Below are 15,252 nucleotides of genomic sequence, written 5' to 3' on the forward strand. Positions count from 1 at the left end.
ATTAAACACAGCTTAGCTCAGCGAGTGACCAGGAAATCTTGTGGAATTAGACTCAAGCTGTGTTTCCACCGCCGCAGACACACCTGACAAACCAACGGACAGGTTTTTAGTCCCATTCGGTCGCCTGAGAGTCACAGACAAGCAGGGGGGGCTGATGAGGGATTGAGGAAAAGAGCGGCCATGTTTCTACCTCTGACATAACTGGAGTCAAACCTGCTCATGGCTTCAGAAAACATTTTAACACATGAGCAATATATTCCATTAACAAATACAGGAAATTTACCTTTTTTAATTAAAAAAAGAGCCATTTTTCACCAGGATTGCAATGAAATTCTTTATGTGAATCATCTTAGTGTGCAACTCAAGAATAGTTTGTGCTTTAAGAGTTATTCTGTATGTTTACAGACTAAGAGTAATTGACAATTACAGCATTTAAAAAGCTCAAGAGTCCTGCTAAACAGGCTTGAAATTATATTTTTCCTGTAAGAGAAAAATTCTGAAACCACTCCAGAGTAATGGATAAAAAGGCCTTTTATAAAACATTTCTTTATAAAATAGATTTATTCTTACTGATCACAGGAGATCGTCTTATAATGTCTGATTGTGCAGGTGAGTCATGTAAAAGGGCTGAAACAAGGTGTAAATGTCACCATTGTATGTTGTCTCGGTGGTTTACATCATTGCTGTAAAGTGGTCCGACGTGCAGATCTACAGGTGATTGTGTTGTGATTTCAGTCTCTACACAGGTAAATCATCTGTTAAACGTACTCTGTGCGCTTCCTGTAATTTACACCTGTGCCCATCACCTGGTACCGCCGCTGCAGCACAGGCTGAGGCTCCACCTGAGAGCACGAGGAGGAGGTGATCAAGATCAGGCCGGCAACTATGAGGAGAAATCCTGCTGCCCAGCCGCAGTACAAAGCGTCTCCAAACTCCCACCGAGGCACCACGTCAGGCACTTTGTCATCAAAGAAATGCATCACTGCTATATGTGCCATATAGGACACTGGAATCAGACACAAAACCCCAGAAACCATCCCGAGCACCCCTCCCGCGATGATTAAAATCCTCTTGGTTTGTTGACCGCTGTCCTCTTTACAGCTGTGGACCAAGTCAAGTCCAGGTATTCCCACGAGAATTCCCAGCATGCCCACAGCGAGGGCAGCACACATGAGGATGCGGGCCAGCTTGAGGTCTGTGGAAAGGCCCAGCAGGCTGTCATAAGCCCTACACTCCATCCCTCCAACGTCCTGGACCACGCAGGTCTCCCACAGGCCCAGCTCGTAGCTCTCCACAGGCAGCAGCGCAGTGCTCATGGTCAGCCACTGCGGTAAGATAGTGGTGGTTAAAGCGCACAGCCATGCTCCAACGTAGACCAGCATCCCCAGCAGCTCCAAAGCGCAGGCGCATGTGTCCATGTTTCTCTCCCCCTCTCTCTGGCCTCCACGCTTGACAGAGCCACAAGAGTTCTTCTTCTCCTTCTCTGGCTGCACTTCAGATGGAGAGGCCTGTCGCTGTGCAGTCGGGACAGGAACTGCTCAAAACACCTGATAATTAGAGTTGACCGCTCTAGCTCTGAGGCTTGGAGCTCGTTCTCAAACAGTTCCCACTCAGAGGAGCACACATCTTCTGCTGCTGGAGGGAGAGGGGGCCCCGCATGGCCCTCCCCTTTGTGGTCCTCCTGCTCTCGCTGCTGTGCCAATGGGCAGCAGGGGCAGAGGCAGAGATGGCCACGATTTTTACAAGACCATTCCTATATGCTCTTCCAAAACTGCATGCCATAAGGGATGTCGTTAAATGTCAACAGAATTGTGTTTATACTGAGAAAAAAAACAACAACTGCTTGAAGTTCAGTTTGCATCCTGCAATCCAGCAATAACTGGGTACAAGCATATGAACAAGGGGCCACACACTACAGCAAACTCAGCTTATTATTTGCAAATGCTAAACACTCTTGTCATAAACTTAGTTGCCACTAAAGCCCTTCATCTCTGTCCTCAAAGGGTTTTTCCTGTAGCCATGAGTAGCCTGGTTAGAAAAACACTTCAGTGTTAGAGTATCATAAAGGCAGTGTTGCACAACTAGGCCTTTGAGTGATTTATTACCAGTGAAAAATGTTATGTAAGGACAGTAATGCTGAGATTTGCTCATAACCATTTAAGTTAAATTTAAAAATATATGAATATTTTTGTCATATTCCTCGTGGTGGGATAGCTGCTCACAGTCAGGCTGTCTGCTGCATGTGACTAAATCTGAAACAACAGAGCAGCTTATTGTGTGCTCTCGTATGAACACTGCATGGTTGTGGGAAATGATCGTAGGAGGCAATAGATCAAAGCTGAGATGTGAGAAAATGTTCCCCGTTCATAAACTCATAGACAGCCGTACAAACCACAAACAAACACACAAACAAAAGTGCACAGATAACATCCCCGGGCTGCCAAACTCCTCCTGCTCCGGCGAAGAAAACACTCAGCTGACTGCTGTGATGTCCTCACAAACACTTAAGGAATACCAAACGATACCAGAAACAAGCTTAATCTCAGCTTTAAAGGGACGTCTCTGCAGCTATAGACAAGTTACTCATGATGTTCCTGGCCAAGAATGTCACATTACACATCCAACTTAATTTCTGTCTCTGAAAATATGAAAAATTAAAGTGTAGTTGCAGTTCCCCTTCTTACCCACAGAGGCCGCCAAATATCCTGCAAAAATAAATAAATTGGCATGTGGCGGGGAATATTATTCAGAGTTTAAAAGAGTATTTTTTAATACTCTGAGAGAGAGTCTCACCTAGTGTCTGGTTTTACTGCTCCTCCTAATCCTCTTTCTAACTTGTTCTTCCACAGTTTTAAACTTAGCTGGATGCACAGTGTTAATTATGCTGACCACAAAATAGTTTGTAAATTTGTAAGTGAAAACCCCCTCACTACTGCACAAAGAAAGACAAGCAAGGCAAGCCTGAAATGATTTGGTACAGTATACTATATTAGTACATACAATACTATACTAATATAGTATGTAAAGTACAGAGGAGGTATAGTGGATATATTGGACAAGGCATGTTGAGTATGGACCTTCCAAGCAGGAGGAAAGGAGGAAGAGCTCAGAATATTCATTAATGTAATGAAGAAGGACATGCAGAGGGTTGGTGTGACAAATGAGGATGCAAAGAAGAGGGTCAGGTGGAGGCAGATGATCCCCTTTGGGAACAAAAGGGAAAACCTACAAGAAGAAGATGATAGTTGCATATTTTAGGTAATTTGGATATATTTTAATCTACTTTTAGCTACTTAAGTAAGAATAATTGTAAAACAGTTGAAACGCCAGTAAGTTGATCTGGGTGGCCGGTGTATGAGCTCTTGCAGTGCCAATTAAGGCCAAGAGGTGGCGCAGCTGCATCACTAAAACGACTCCTTCAAACAACAGCGTGATCGGGGGAGTTTCCCTAGATTTTATATTAAAATGATATCTTTTTTATAACTGTCTTATATTAATAATAACTTTTAAAATTACTTATTTAAATTGTATATACACAAACAGAAGCTACTCTTGAAATACATTCATGAGTGAATCAACAGGTTTGTGTCGCAGCGTTAGCTAAATCACTCAGCTGAATTAACATTAAAATGAAACGTTAAGTTTATTTTATAAGGTATGTTTTCGCGGTGCCGTGAAGCTTTAATGAAAGTGTTGAGCTCTGAAGTTTCCTCATTGGACAGGGGGAACTGGCTCCGTCGTACGTATGCAAATCCGCTCCCGAATATGGACACGGGGAATGAAATATGGCGGAGAAGGCGAACATGGAGAAACGAGCACTGAGAGAGCCCCGCCGCGCTGATTTTGGAGGGTTGTAGAAAGAAGAAGAGGAAAGTGGATGTACCCCCGGTGGGACTTTTTCCAGCCTCGGTGGAAAGTTTTGTATCTGCGTTTCTTTTCTCCAGCGCGTCCAGGTCGTTTGGTTGTAATGCAGTGAGGAGCGACTTTTTCAGGGGGATAAAAGCAGGGCAGGGGGCTGCAGCCCTCTCACCGTCTCGACGCTATGCCGTGGGTCAGCGGCGGAAAGCGGAGAGAGAGCTCGGAACTGCCGCTGCCCGCGGGCTGGGAGGAAGCTCGGGATTACGATGGCAGAGTGTTTTTCATCGACCACAACACCCGGCAAACTTCATGGATTGACCCCAGAGATAGGTACGCTTAAGTCCCTGGAGTAGTGTTATTACACACACTAACAAAAAGTAATCTTAATACAACGAGACTTCTTTATAAACTGACATAACTCACAGGAGAGCAGGGGCGTTTCCAGGGGGGGTTTAATGGGGTGGCACAGATGGACCGAGAATGAGCCAGGGTTGGCTCACTGGAAAATAATTGTAGAAAAGTAATATAGAAAACATAAACGAACTACGAACCATCATATTCCCGCAAATAGAAGCTTTTATGTGCAAAATGGCTCTTCACATAAGCCTAAAAATTTCATTCAAAGCTATTTAAAAAAGTTTCACCATCAACATACACTGTTCTTCTTCTTAGTTTTAGTTTCCTAAAGAAACCTACAACTTTGATCACAGAGAATATCGTTCCCCCCACATAATACATCCTTAAATTTTCTTTCTTTTTTCTGGTTATTTTTATTTACTACATTTGGCCTTATGGTGAACCTGTCAATTTAAGATTTTGTTTTGATGCACTTGATGATAGTAAGCTGTTCTGTATGCATGTCACCAGTTTAGTTTTTAGTTCTAGAGCAGGGGTCCCCAATCTCAGTCCCCAAGGGCCGGTGTCCCTGCGGGTTTTAGATCTCACCCTGGGTCAATACACCTGAATCACATAATTAGCTCATTACCAGGCCTCTGGAGAACTTCAAGACATGTTGAGAAGGTAATTTAGCCATTTAAATCAGCTGTGATGGATCAAGGACACATCTAAAATCTGCAGGGACACCGGCCCTCGTGGACTGAGATTGGGGACCCCTGTTCTAGACTAAGACGAAGATTATTAGCACTGTGGGCACCAAAATTTCTTGTGTAGTATCTTGTTGAACTTAAGAGATGAACTTAGGCGTATAAATAAGGAAAAGTCAATGAAATCACCTCTTCCCCTTCCTATTATTATTTTTTTTTTTATTTTTTTATGGGGTGGCACAAAGCAAGAGGGCATTCATGGGAAATCAGAAAATATAATGTAGACCGTAAATGAAAGTAGAAAGCATTGCAGATCCCTGTGCTCTAATAGAGTTTATGAGAGTGTGAAAATGGTTTGATGAATAACTGTTTTCCAAAGCGGATGTGGAATACTGTTTCTGTTATTTTCATTTAAGTTTATGGTCGACATATAGCTCAATATGATTTAAAGCAAACTCTACATTTTTCCTACCTTTAATAAATATCCTAGTTTTCACATTTAATGAACCAGTTTACAAAAAATATAACTGGATAGAACTGTCTTAAAATATAGGTGAACTAAATAAGTGGGTGAGTCTATTATCATGTAGATAAACAATAGTATTTTATGCCTGTATTATATTATTCTTGTAAAAATGTAATTATTTTAGTATTTGACTTGGATTTTCAGTCCTCCCTTCAGCTGGCAGTTTTTATTGGGAAACACTAAGTAAGTAATAATGTCAGTGCAGTTTCCATATAAAGACACTGAGAGGATTTAAATGTTTTATCATTAAATATACTTAAAGTACTTATCATCCAGAATCATGATTATTCATTTAATAATTTTTATAACTGTAATATTGTAGCTGGAGATTATTTTAATTACTTTATTACCAATTGATTGATTGATTGATAATACTTTATTCATCCCGAGGGAAATAGTCTGATCTCTCCTATATTATTAGCTGTATATTTTAAAATCAAATTATATTTGTAATATCGTATTTACATATAAAATAGAGTAAGAGTAGAAAGTAGAATAATATAGAAATAAAGTAGAAGTATAAATAATAAATGTACTATATTAGACTACAACACTGGCCCTGTTCATGTTCTTGTAAAACCCGCATATCTGGACAATGCCCCTGTTGGAGCAAGGTTGTAATTACTATCAGAGGTTGTGTTTTGGGGATAAGTAAAGTTTAAGTTTGGGACAAGCGGTCACAAAGCACTATACACGAGGCCAAAATAAACATGAAGATTAGGTGCCAAAGAAAAATATAAGACACAGTAAAATAAACAGGTAGTTTTAAAATAAGTAAATAACAATTCAATAAAAGAGTCTTCGACAGAAGACCGGTTTTTGACTGCTTTTGAAAAGAATCCACAGGGGCAGCTCCTTTATTGTGAGGTTGTGGTGAATCATGTGGCCACAGTCGATGATCGTCTGAGGTTTGGGAGCAGCTGTGGGCCTCCACAGCGCCTACAGAAGCTCCCTTACAAACATGATCATGGTCTAATGATCCCGCATGTCGGTTTAAACATGAAATTTGACAGTTTGGACATAAAATTAGACAGCAGCTCAGCCTTTCTATTGTTGCAGAGGAGTTGTTTTTGTCCAAGTTAACCCTATCAGCGTGGTCACCTGAGCTATTTATCTGTCCCTTCTTCACTTAGAAGAAAACCTGTTGAGTGTGTGTGTGTGTGTGTGTGTTCGCATGTGTGTCAAACCTCAGTCATCCAGACTCATCAGTAAGCCCTGCAGATTTATGACTTCCAGTGACCTGAAACATTCCTGGCTCACACACCTAATACAGAGCGCCATTGTTATCCAGCTCCCCTTTCCTTTCCACACAAAGACACCTAAAGACCAGTCAGAGAGTGAAGAGCTGCTCTCAAGTTTGTCATGTCCAGCCTTCAAAAGATGACAATTTTAGTGTGTGATTTCCATTGCATGGAGATTTCAGCATGGAGATTAGTAGTCGGACATGTGCTTTAAACTCCAACTCCCAGAAATCTTTGTGAAAGTATGTGAGGAATGCTCGCTGGGCCACTGAGAAAGCTGCAAGGATGTGCTTTTTGCAGGGACTGGGATTTTACCAGCCCAGAAGCAAGCTCAATCAGGCATTCAAAGCAGACTTTGTTGTGAGATTACTGGGAATTACAGCAAGTATTTTAGCTCTGGTGTATTATCAGGGGAAAGGCTGAAATTCACAAAAACAGAGCTCAAAGTATGGCGAGTACTAGTGTACATTTTACTCCAGCAGTGGGCTTCTAGTAGCTGCGTGTAATCTAGATAAGGAAAACCTGATTTCCTCGTGAGTTGATTAACCATTGTTGTTTGCAGCTAATAGCAGTTTCACATATTTTTATAGTCATCAGCATTTGAGGGAGGGCCTTCTTTAGTAAGACTAAAGAATGTTTTCTGCATTTGTTCTGGTGCTGCTCCGTGATTTAAAGGCTTTCTCATTGGAGGAATGTCTTCTGTCACCACCTGATACTGACTTTCCAATAAATCACATCGCAGCACAAACCTTCTGCTAATGAGCAGCAGATACAAAAAGGTGTGAGCTGTTCTGTCAGGGTTAAAAAAAAAAAAAAAAAAAAAGGCAGATAAATGAGGTTGTTTGCATGCACGTATGTCAGGAGCAGAGAGATGAATGCAGAGATAAGAGGTTCGTAATTTCTCCTGTCAAGTCTCGGTTTGACAGCTCCTCCGCTGAATTGAAATCAAAGGATGAACGTCACTCATTGGGTGTTGAACCCCTGAGAATCAGCTGATCTGCTCTGTCCAATGACTTTTTTTGTAAAACCTTGCAAAAGTTGACTTTCTTACTGTTCATATTTTTGGAGTTACAGGATCTGAAAATACACTGGGCTGGGTTGAAATTTGGTGCTTTTTAGTTTGCGTGATTTTCTTCCTGCATTTTTCCTGCTAACTTTGTAAATACAAGAGACAACTTTTTAACTTTTCAATACATTTTTATGACTAAAAAGAATGCTATTTTTAAAGAAAAAAAAATTAAATTAAATTAAATTAAATTAACCCACCTTTATCTATTTGAGGTCCTGTGACAAAAAACAAAGACAAAAAAAATCTGCTGATACTGAGGGGGTCAGGAGGGAACTTCTTACAGCAGGGTAATTTTGTGACTCATTTGTTTTTATAGGACTTCATCATAAGATCTGGGTTTTACCTGAGGCTGCTAAATGGAAAGAAATATCAGCCAGACACTTAAAAGACAAATTATGTGATGAGATTCTTTGAAGGTGTTGTGGAATTATAAAAATGCAATAAATGTAGTCAGGTGAAGACTGTTTGTGTTTGTGTGTTTAACCCTCAAGCCACCAAGATAATGACCAGAGGCGTTCTCCTGCAGTAAATCTTTCTACTCTGCTAGGTGCTTACATCAGAGTGTGAGTGTGTGTATTAATGATAAAAAGCACGTAGAGTGAATAAAATAAAGTGCTGCATGTATGATTGGGTGCATTTTGGGTGCGTAGTAAGAGTAGAAAAGCGTTATTTACATACCAGTCGGGGGAGCGGGGTGGAGGTGGAATGCTCTATATTTTGAGAATAATATGATCTGTTTTACAGAAAACACTGGACTCAGATTTGCAGTTTAACTCCTGGCTCTCAAGAAACAAAAAGTACAGTACAGCAGCTTGTGTGATCTAGTGTGTTGCTCACCAGGTCTGCCCGATGCGCCTTGAGTCTGCTGACTCGCAGAGAGGAGCGTCAGTAGTGGATTATCACTGCTAATCGCTAAAACAGAGGCACCATTGAAGCTGGAACATAATTGTCAGTGATGATCACGATGAGCTGTAATGGGGCGGCGTATCAGCCAGAGGTCAAGTTTGTTCCTGCGGGTATGCGCGATGTCGACAGCCGAAGATGGAGACGTTTTGGTTAGATGACGGTGTGAAGTGACTCATTAGACGGACTTGCCAATGCAGTTCACAGATACCTGAGAAATTGAGGGTTTCTCTGTTTACTTTGGTATAGCAAGTAAATAAGTATAAGGTAATACAGACTCATTGCTTTCAATGTACAGCTCTCAAAAATGAGCCTTTGGTGGGTGACTGCGCACGTTTGGTAGGCGTGTGGTATAAAAATGGCTGTGTTGCCTGACTTTACAGAAGTGCGTGCATTTTCTTGTCGGCCATTCCATAAACAAAAATGTATTTGAAGCTTGAATAAATTAAACCCATTTACAGAAAACTTAAAAATCACCATCCAAGAATTTTTTTTCCCCCTTGATGGAAGGCCAAAACCTCAGTGGTTTTTTAATATGAAGGAAAATCCCTGAAGAAGAAAATGCTTCATGTGATGATGATGATGGTATGAAGACGATGCAGCTGGGTGGGCTGAAGATTTTCAGACTTTTGAAGTGGCATAAGATGACTGGTGACTGATAATTAACTGACATTTCTTGTAGGTCAGCGTAAATATCAACAGAAAAGTTCGAGGTTCCCTAAAACCATGCTGGTGTGCATGCAGGAAAACCCTGATAAATGCGGATTAATCATAAGGAACCAGGAAAACCCCTGACTTTGCAAGCAGCTGAGACCCCGTCCGAACTGATTGCCTTAATTTCTGATGATGCTTTTTTTTTTTGGCTGACGGTGGATACCTCAAGCTGCTCTCGGCCAGCTCCTGCAGATAAGCTGAGCAGCTCTGAGGGGTTTTTTTTGTTGCTGTGGAATGAACGTTATGTTAGGCATGCCTACACTAATGCCCGGGGGCTCTGCTCGCTCGCGGCCCCAGACAAAGCAGCAGAACAGAGGCAGTTCCCACGTGTCTACCTCCTCCTCTCATCCTGGGCCCTGTAGGCCTCCTTTATTAGCTCTGTTATGCAATGGCCATGGCCGGCCTGCCGCTCAGCAAAGGGAGGCCTTTATGCTTGGTCACAAAGCACATCAAATTCAATTATTCTGGAAAGGGTGAGCTGTGTTGCCAGCACCGAAGGGTTATTCACATGCGCTGAACCCCGCTGTTATTTTGCTTCCCCCAGTGTTTTCATTATGATGGCTCTTTTTTGTCTTTCGGTTGCGGGAGGTTGCGAACATGTCATTGCTTGATCTGGTGTCATTTTGCCCGTGTTCTTTTTCATGAGCAGACAATATGTTTGTCTTAAGCTTTCACCTCACTCCTTCTGGAAGCACAAACACTTTGTCCTTCAGCAGTTAGTGCTGCAGGCGCCTTTGACGTCCAGGTTTCCCAGATGATTGTCCTGTGGTTTTTTTTGTTTTGTTTTGTTTTGTTTTTTTTGTTTGTTGTTGTTTTGTTTTTTTGGGATGATTTATTGCTACAAAAAACAACAACAAAAACACTCACTCGTAGCTTAAAGCCTGCTTTATGTTGTTCCTCAATATGCTTTTCTCTGGCAGCTTCAGCCATCAGTCAGATGTGTAGGTTGGCAGTGTTTTATGTGTATATTGTGAGGAATGCTACCTAAACAGGACATGCCAGACTCCGTGGACCAGCCTTTAGCTCTGGGTGACCATTGTTTTTTTTTGTTTTGTTTTTTCTTCCTCTTCCACGCATCTGCACAATTCTTATTCAAAAGTGAAGAAAAATGCTGTTGACAACCTGGACTCTACTGTTTTTCTGTGCTTTTACAACTACAAAAACTACAGTTTCTCTGTTATTATATTTTAACGGATCTTCATGTGCTTCTGGTTGATTTATTTTGAAACTATTTATAAAGCTTTCAAAAACATTAATATTAACAATTAAACATAAGACCCAGGAAACCCCAGCAGAACAGGTAATTAATTTCGAAGCAGCGTCCTTTTTTTTTTTTTTTTTTTTTTTTTTTTTTTTTTTTAAGAATGTAAAACGTGTCTATCTGCTTGTTAAGCCTGACATAATTAGCTATTTCCGGGCATAAATGCTCCTTCAGTTCCCAAAAGCAAACAAACACTGAGGCACCTTTGACAGTTAAAAAACAATCCACATTTTTTCAGCTCCAATAAAATGATCAGTATGGCTGTTCTCCCAGATGTTACAATAAAATTTAACATCCAGGCATGAAGGGAAGCGAGTTTACAAGACATCTGAAAATCATATATCATGTTCCTGTGCAGCACTGCTGCAACTCTGGACGTAAGCAAAGACTGAAAACTGACTCCAGCAAAGGTTGAAGGGTTAGTGAAGTTGAGCTAGCTGACATTATGATGTTCTACCTGGTGCCTACCTACAAAGCTATCAGTAGGCATATAGTAGTGTAGGCGAACCAGCATCCTGTCTAACAGGATGTTAGTCATTCTTATGACGGTGCATGGTTTGGATTACACACTATGAAAAAGGCCTGATCCTAAGCAGTGGTGTTCATAGCTGTAGTAAAAGCCTTATTTTAAAGAGAACTTGTAACAAAATGCTTGAGAGGCTGAGAATGATGACTGAACTGTTTTGGGGAAACAAGAAGCAAAGCACTAGAGCAGGTTAAAAAGACGAGAGCCTCATGAAGGCAGCGCTTAGACCCAGAAACAGGGTTATGACATCATCACTATTTTTTCTTAAAAAGATTTATATAAAGCAGTGGTTCCCATTTCAGGACCTGAAAGACTCCACTGATCAGGCTGTTTGACAACCACTAAATTACAGTCCCTGATGTCATTTCTAAAACCCAAGCAGTGGAAATGCACAGATAAATCATCTAAAATCAGCGTGATGTTAAATGACACAATAGTTACCATTGGCAGTGGTCAATAATAATGTGCAACATTAATTTTATGCTTTATAAGATTTCAGAAGTATTGTAATAAAGAGTCATTATGCTAATTTCCAGCTCAATATTTTTTATTATTGAACTCTAATAGAGTTGGTTTCTATAATTCACAGTATATAAATGAAATAATCTTTATCACATACTGTACCTTGGTGCAAGGCCTCCAATTCATCCTCAAGCTGCTTTAGTGCCTCTTTTGAAACCAGTTTTCTTCTGATTGGCTGCCACTTGCAAAGAGAAGGTGGGTGGGCGGGATTTTGTACTCATAACCAGTTTTATATGCCTGAGATGAACGTATTAGGGATACTATTCTGTCTTTAAGTGATGACGTGATGAATCCTAATTCCAGGCCCAAACTACTCTTCGTTTAATAATGCTGTTGTGTATTTCACATGTTTTAATGCTTTGTATCTTGTTCTATTTAATCTCAACAAGCCCCTGAAAACAGTCAGTGATCACTGTCGGTAGGGCAGGGATATGGCCAAAAATATTTATCACGATATATATTTGGAAATTTGCTATAACGATATAACTGATGATATAATTGACGCGAGACAAAATAGTTTACAACTCCACAACTTTATTGGTGCAAAAAAAACCCCATCAATGCATTTTCACTAAAACAAGCAGCTGTTTTTTATGTATGTTAAATCTATATAAAAATTTAACAATGCAAATTCCTTGCTGACAGTTTAACCAAAAGGCATTTCCAGTGGAAATGGGCTCACATATCCTGAGCATATAATATCCACAAAACTTATAAAGAGGTTATACACACACAATACGGTAATATTATGTTGAAGCATGTACGTAGTAGCAGTACGTATCACTCCACAAGGCTCCCAACTATGGTAGCCGTAATGCTCCGACAATCCATCAAGCGGTGCGGCTTCGATTTTTGAGCGCCGTGTACCACATAAAATCTGCCATGTGCGTATGAAAACAAGGTTCTGCGCATGCGCATTTTACCCATATTTTATCGCGATATTTCATTTTCTTATCATTGCCTAACGTTATACCGGTATTACCGTGAATGGTATGATAAGGCTTAGCGTTCATCTTCTAGCTTCACTGTTTATATTATGCTAACATAGCTGTGTCACTAGCAATCACATAGCACATCATTACATGCGAATTATCCAAACTTCAGTAACCCTACAAATGTCGCTGCTGTTTACTTTCCTGTCTTCATTTATGTTGGAAGTGATAGCAGAGCTGTACGTCTAATTTTTTTCAGAAACCCCTCAGTCAGAACATGGTATATTTAGATGGAAACTAGCGAGCTAACTCCCTGCTAACTTCTAACTCCGCTAAGTTTAATAAATTCTGTTTTCATGGATGCCTGGATGTTAAACTTAATTGTTACACCTGGTAAAGCAGCAACGCTGATCATTTTATTAAAGATGAAAGAATTTAGACAGTTTTTAACTCTCAGTGATGCTGCAGTGATTGTGTGACTTTAGGGACCTGCAGCAGAGTTGGGCCCAGGCACGGCTAATGACGTCAGACTTAAAGACGGGATACAGGTCAAAGTATAGAAAGAACTATTTGAAGATCTCCGTTTGGTTCACAGGGATTACTTCAGCATATGGTAACTTTTATTATTTGAAATAAAGCCACAACAACAGGATATGTATGATAGAAAATAGTTGTCCCCCTTAAAATTGTCCATCTATCTTTTATAACATTTTTGCTTCTCTGTCACACTGAGGGGAAAAATACAAACGCTTAAAAAAAAAAAACAAAGCCCGTAATTTCACAATTCTGCATCCCTACTAACTACCAGTTAAACAGAGTGTTCATCCAGCTGTATTTAATTGCAGTATTTCGCTATCGTCTTTAGCAAACTACTGTCTTGAGTTTGCGACTACCCCCAAACTCTCAATAATTCATTTAGAGCATGTTTTCATTAAGAGAAAATGTGGAGATGCGGTGCTATGTGCCAATTTTGAATTGAAGCTCCAGACCAGATTATGTGTTCAGCCTAAGTTGCCCTCTTCATTTTCCTTTTTAAATACGCCCAACAAATGCTCCACCTTGCTTCTATCTCATATTGTATTGGGGAGATGACAAACAGTTTGCAAGCCAAAAAAAAAAAAGTGCTGTTGCCTCAAAAATTCCTTTCTGTGTTAAAAAAGAAATGTGAAAACAACTTTCGGAGGAATGTCATTTATGTCCAGACTGTCAGAGGGGTCTGGTGCAGCGTTTCAGAGTGAGGCCTGAAGCAGCTGGCAGACAGACGGACGCACAGACACCCGGTTCTCCCATTATGTGTTAAATCTTATAGAAATAGGTTTCTATAAGTAGCCTAAGATCCCCGTCTCTGTACACATTTAGACAGCGCCTGAACATATGGACGGGGCTTGTCCGCTGGAGCTGAAAGCTAAAAGACTGTGTAGCAAGGCTTGAAGGGCTTCATTTTTATGAAACGGGGCTTTAGCTGTAATATCACCTTAGCTAAAAATGTTGAAGTAGCTCTTTCTAATTACAGCTCTGAATACTACAGTATAAATGAAGATTTGGTAATGCTGTGTTCGTAAGGCCTCATCTGTGTAATCTCCAAGTGGTTGCTGGGTGAAATCGGTCTCTTGGCATCTTTCACCAAATGGTCTAGTGAAGTCAGTTAAGTCAACCTTAACCTAGAAATGGAGTGGTTAAATTCCATTTCTAGGTTAAAGTTGACTAGCTAGGTCCAGAAGAGAGGCACAGAGGAAAGCCAACCTAAGATTCACTTCCTTTAAATTTTCATGGAAATTCTGACCCACATCCTTTACACAAAAATAAGCCCTTGGTACCTCTAACAGCCTTAGAAACAACAAAGAGATTTGGGAAAGAGATTATTTTTAAATTGCCTTACTGTCCAAAAAAAAAAAAGTTTAATACACAAACAAAACCTGCGTGATGCACCTTTAAATCAGGCCACAATCCAAAGTGATTTACATTTTTCCCTCAGTGTCTCATTTGGATGCAATGAATAGCCTTTATCTTTAAATCCATAAGGTTGGAAATTTCACACCGGTGCTAAGAGTGGACCAGGTGGTAAAATCGATGTGTTTCTGACAACTCCACTCTCTGGTCTTCTTGCCAGTACCACTGCTACCTTTAGCTGTATTTCTTTTCTTACATTTTCTAGATCTCATCACTTGTTCATTAAATGTCTCTTACTAAATTAGGCGCCATTTCATCCATTTTTAACCAAGTAAAAAGAGTCAGCTGAAGTGGTGTCAGAGGCTGCATTATATGAAGCTGAAAGCCTGGATTAATGAAGAAATGTCTGCGTGGTGTTTTGGGTTTTCTTAAGACGGCAAACACAAAGAAACCTGGTTATGTTCAACCAGAAGCATAGTCCACCCCTCTGATTAAATGAGCAGTGCTTGTTGTGCAAAGATCTCTCCTCTGGTCAGATTTGTAGACTTCAGCAGTAGGTTTGTGGGATCATAAAAGCCTTTCAGTGGCTGATTAAGTGTTTCGTGATTCTGATTTGATTCTTCTGCTGTGCCTGACTGGCTGTTTTATAACATAGCTGCATTTATAGTGAACCAAACAGTGTCAGAAATGCATTATATACTATTTGGGGCTGTCTGAAAAAAGTTGGTGTAATCAGCTGTATGTTTTTTAATTTATTATGAGCTGTA

At 40.4% G+C, this 15,252-nt stretch overlaps 2 protein-coding genes across 2 annotated transcripts in view; one reads left to right on the plus strand and one right to left on the minus strand.

The window, feature by feature from the left end:
- Positions 1-309: 309 nt before the first annotated feature.
- Positions 310-2,916, minus strand: cldn33b (claudin 33b). The gene has a single exon (XM_085151767.1). It carries the CDS (start codon positions 1,416-1,418, stop codon positions 759-761), a length of 660 nt encoding a protein of 219 aa, XP_085007893.1. The 5' UTR covers positions 1,419-2,916; the 3' UTR covers positions 310-758.
- Positions 2,917-3,709: 793 nt separating this feature from the next.
- Positions 3,710-15,252, plus strand: part of wwc3 (WWC family member 3) — a 47,551-nt gene continuing 36,008 nt past the window's right edge. Inside the window, exon 1 of the mRNA XM_085151708.1 lies at positions 3,710-4,188. Within this exon, the coding sequence (XP_085007834.1) occupies positions 4,043-4,188 (146 nt within the window). The 5' untranslated portion in view covers positions 3,710-4,042. The remainder of the gene's footprint in view (positions 4,189-15,252) is intronic.

The sequence above is a fragment of the Neolamprologus multifasciatus genome, chromosome 23 (genome assembly GCF_963576455.1).
Source record: "Neolamprologus multifasciatus chromosome 23, fNeoMul1.2, whole genome shotgun sequence".
NCBI lineage: Eukaryota > Metazoa > Chordata > Actinopteri > Cichliformes > Cichlidae > Neolamprologus > Neolamprologus multifasciatus.

Coding starts and splice junctions, on each gene's coding strand:
- cldn33b (XM_085151767.1), bottom strand. CDS start 1,418: ATGGACACATGCGCCTGCGCTTTGGAGCTGCTGGGGATGCTGGTCTAC.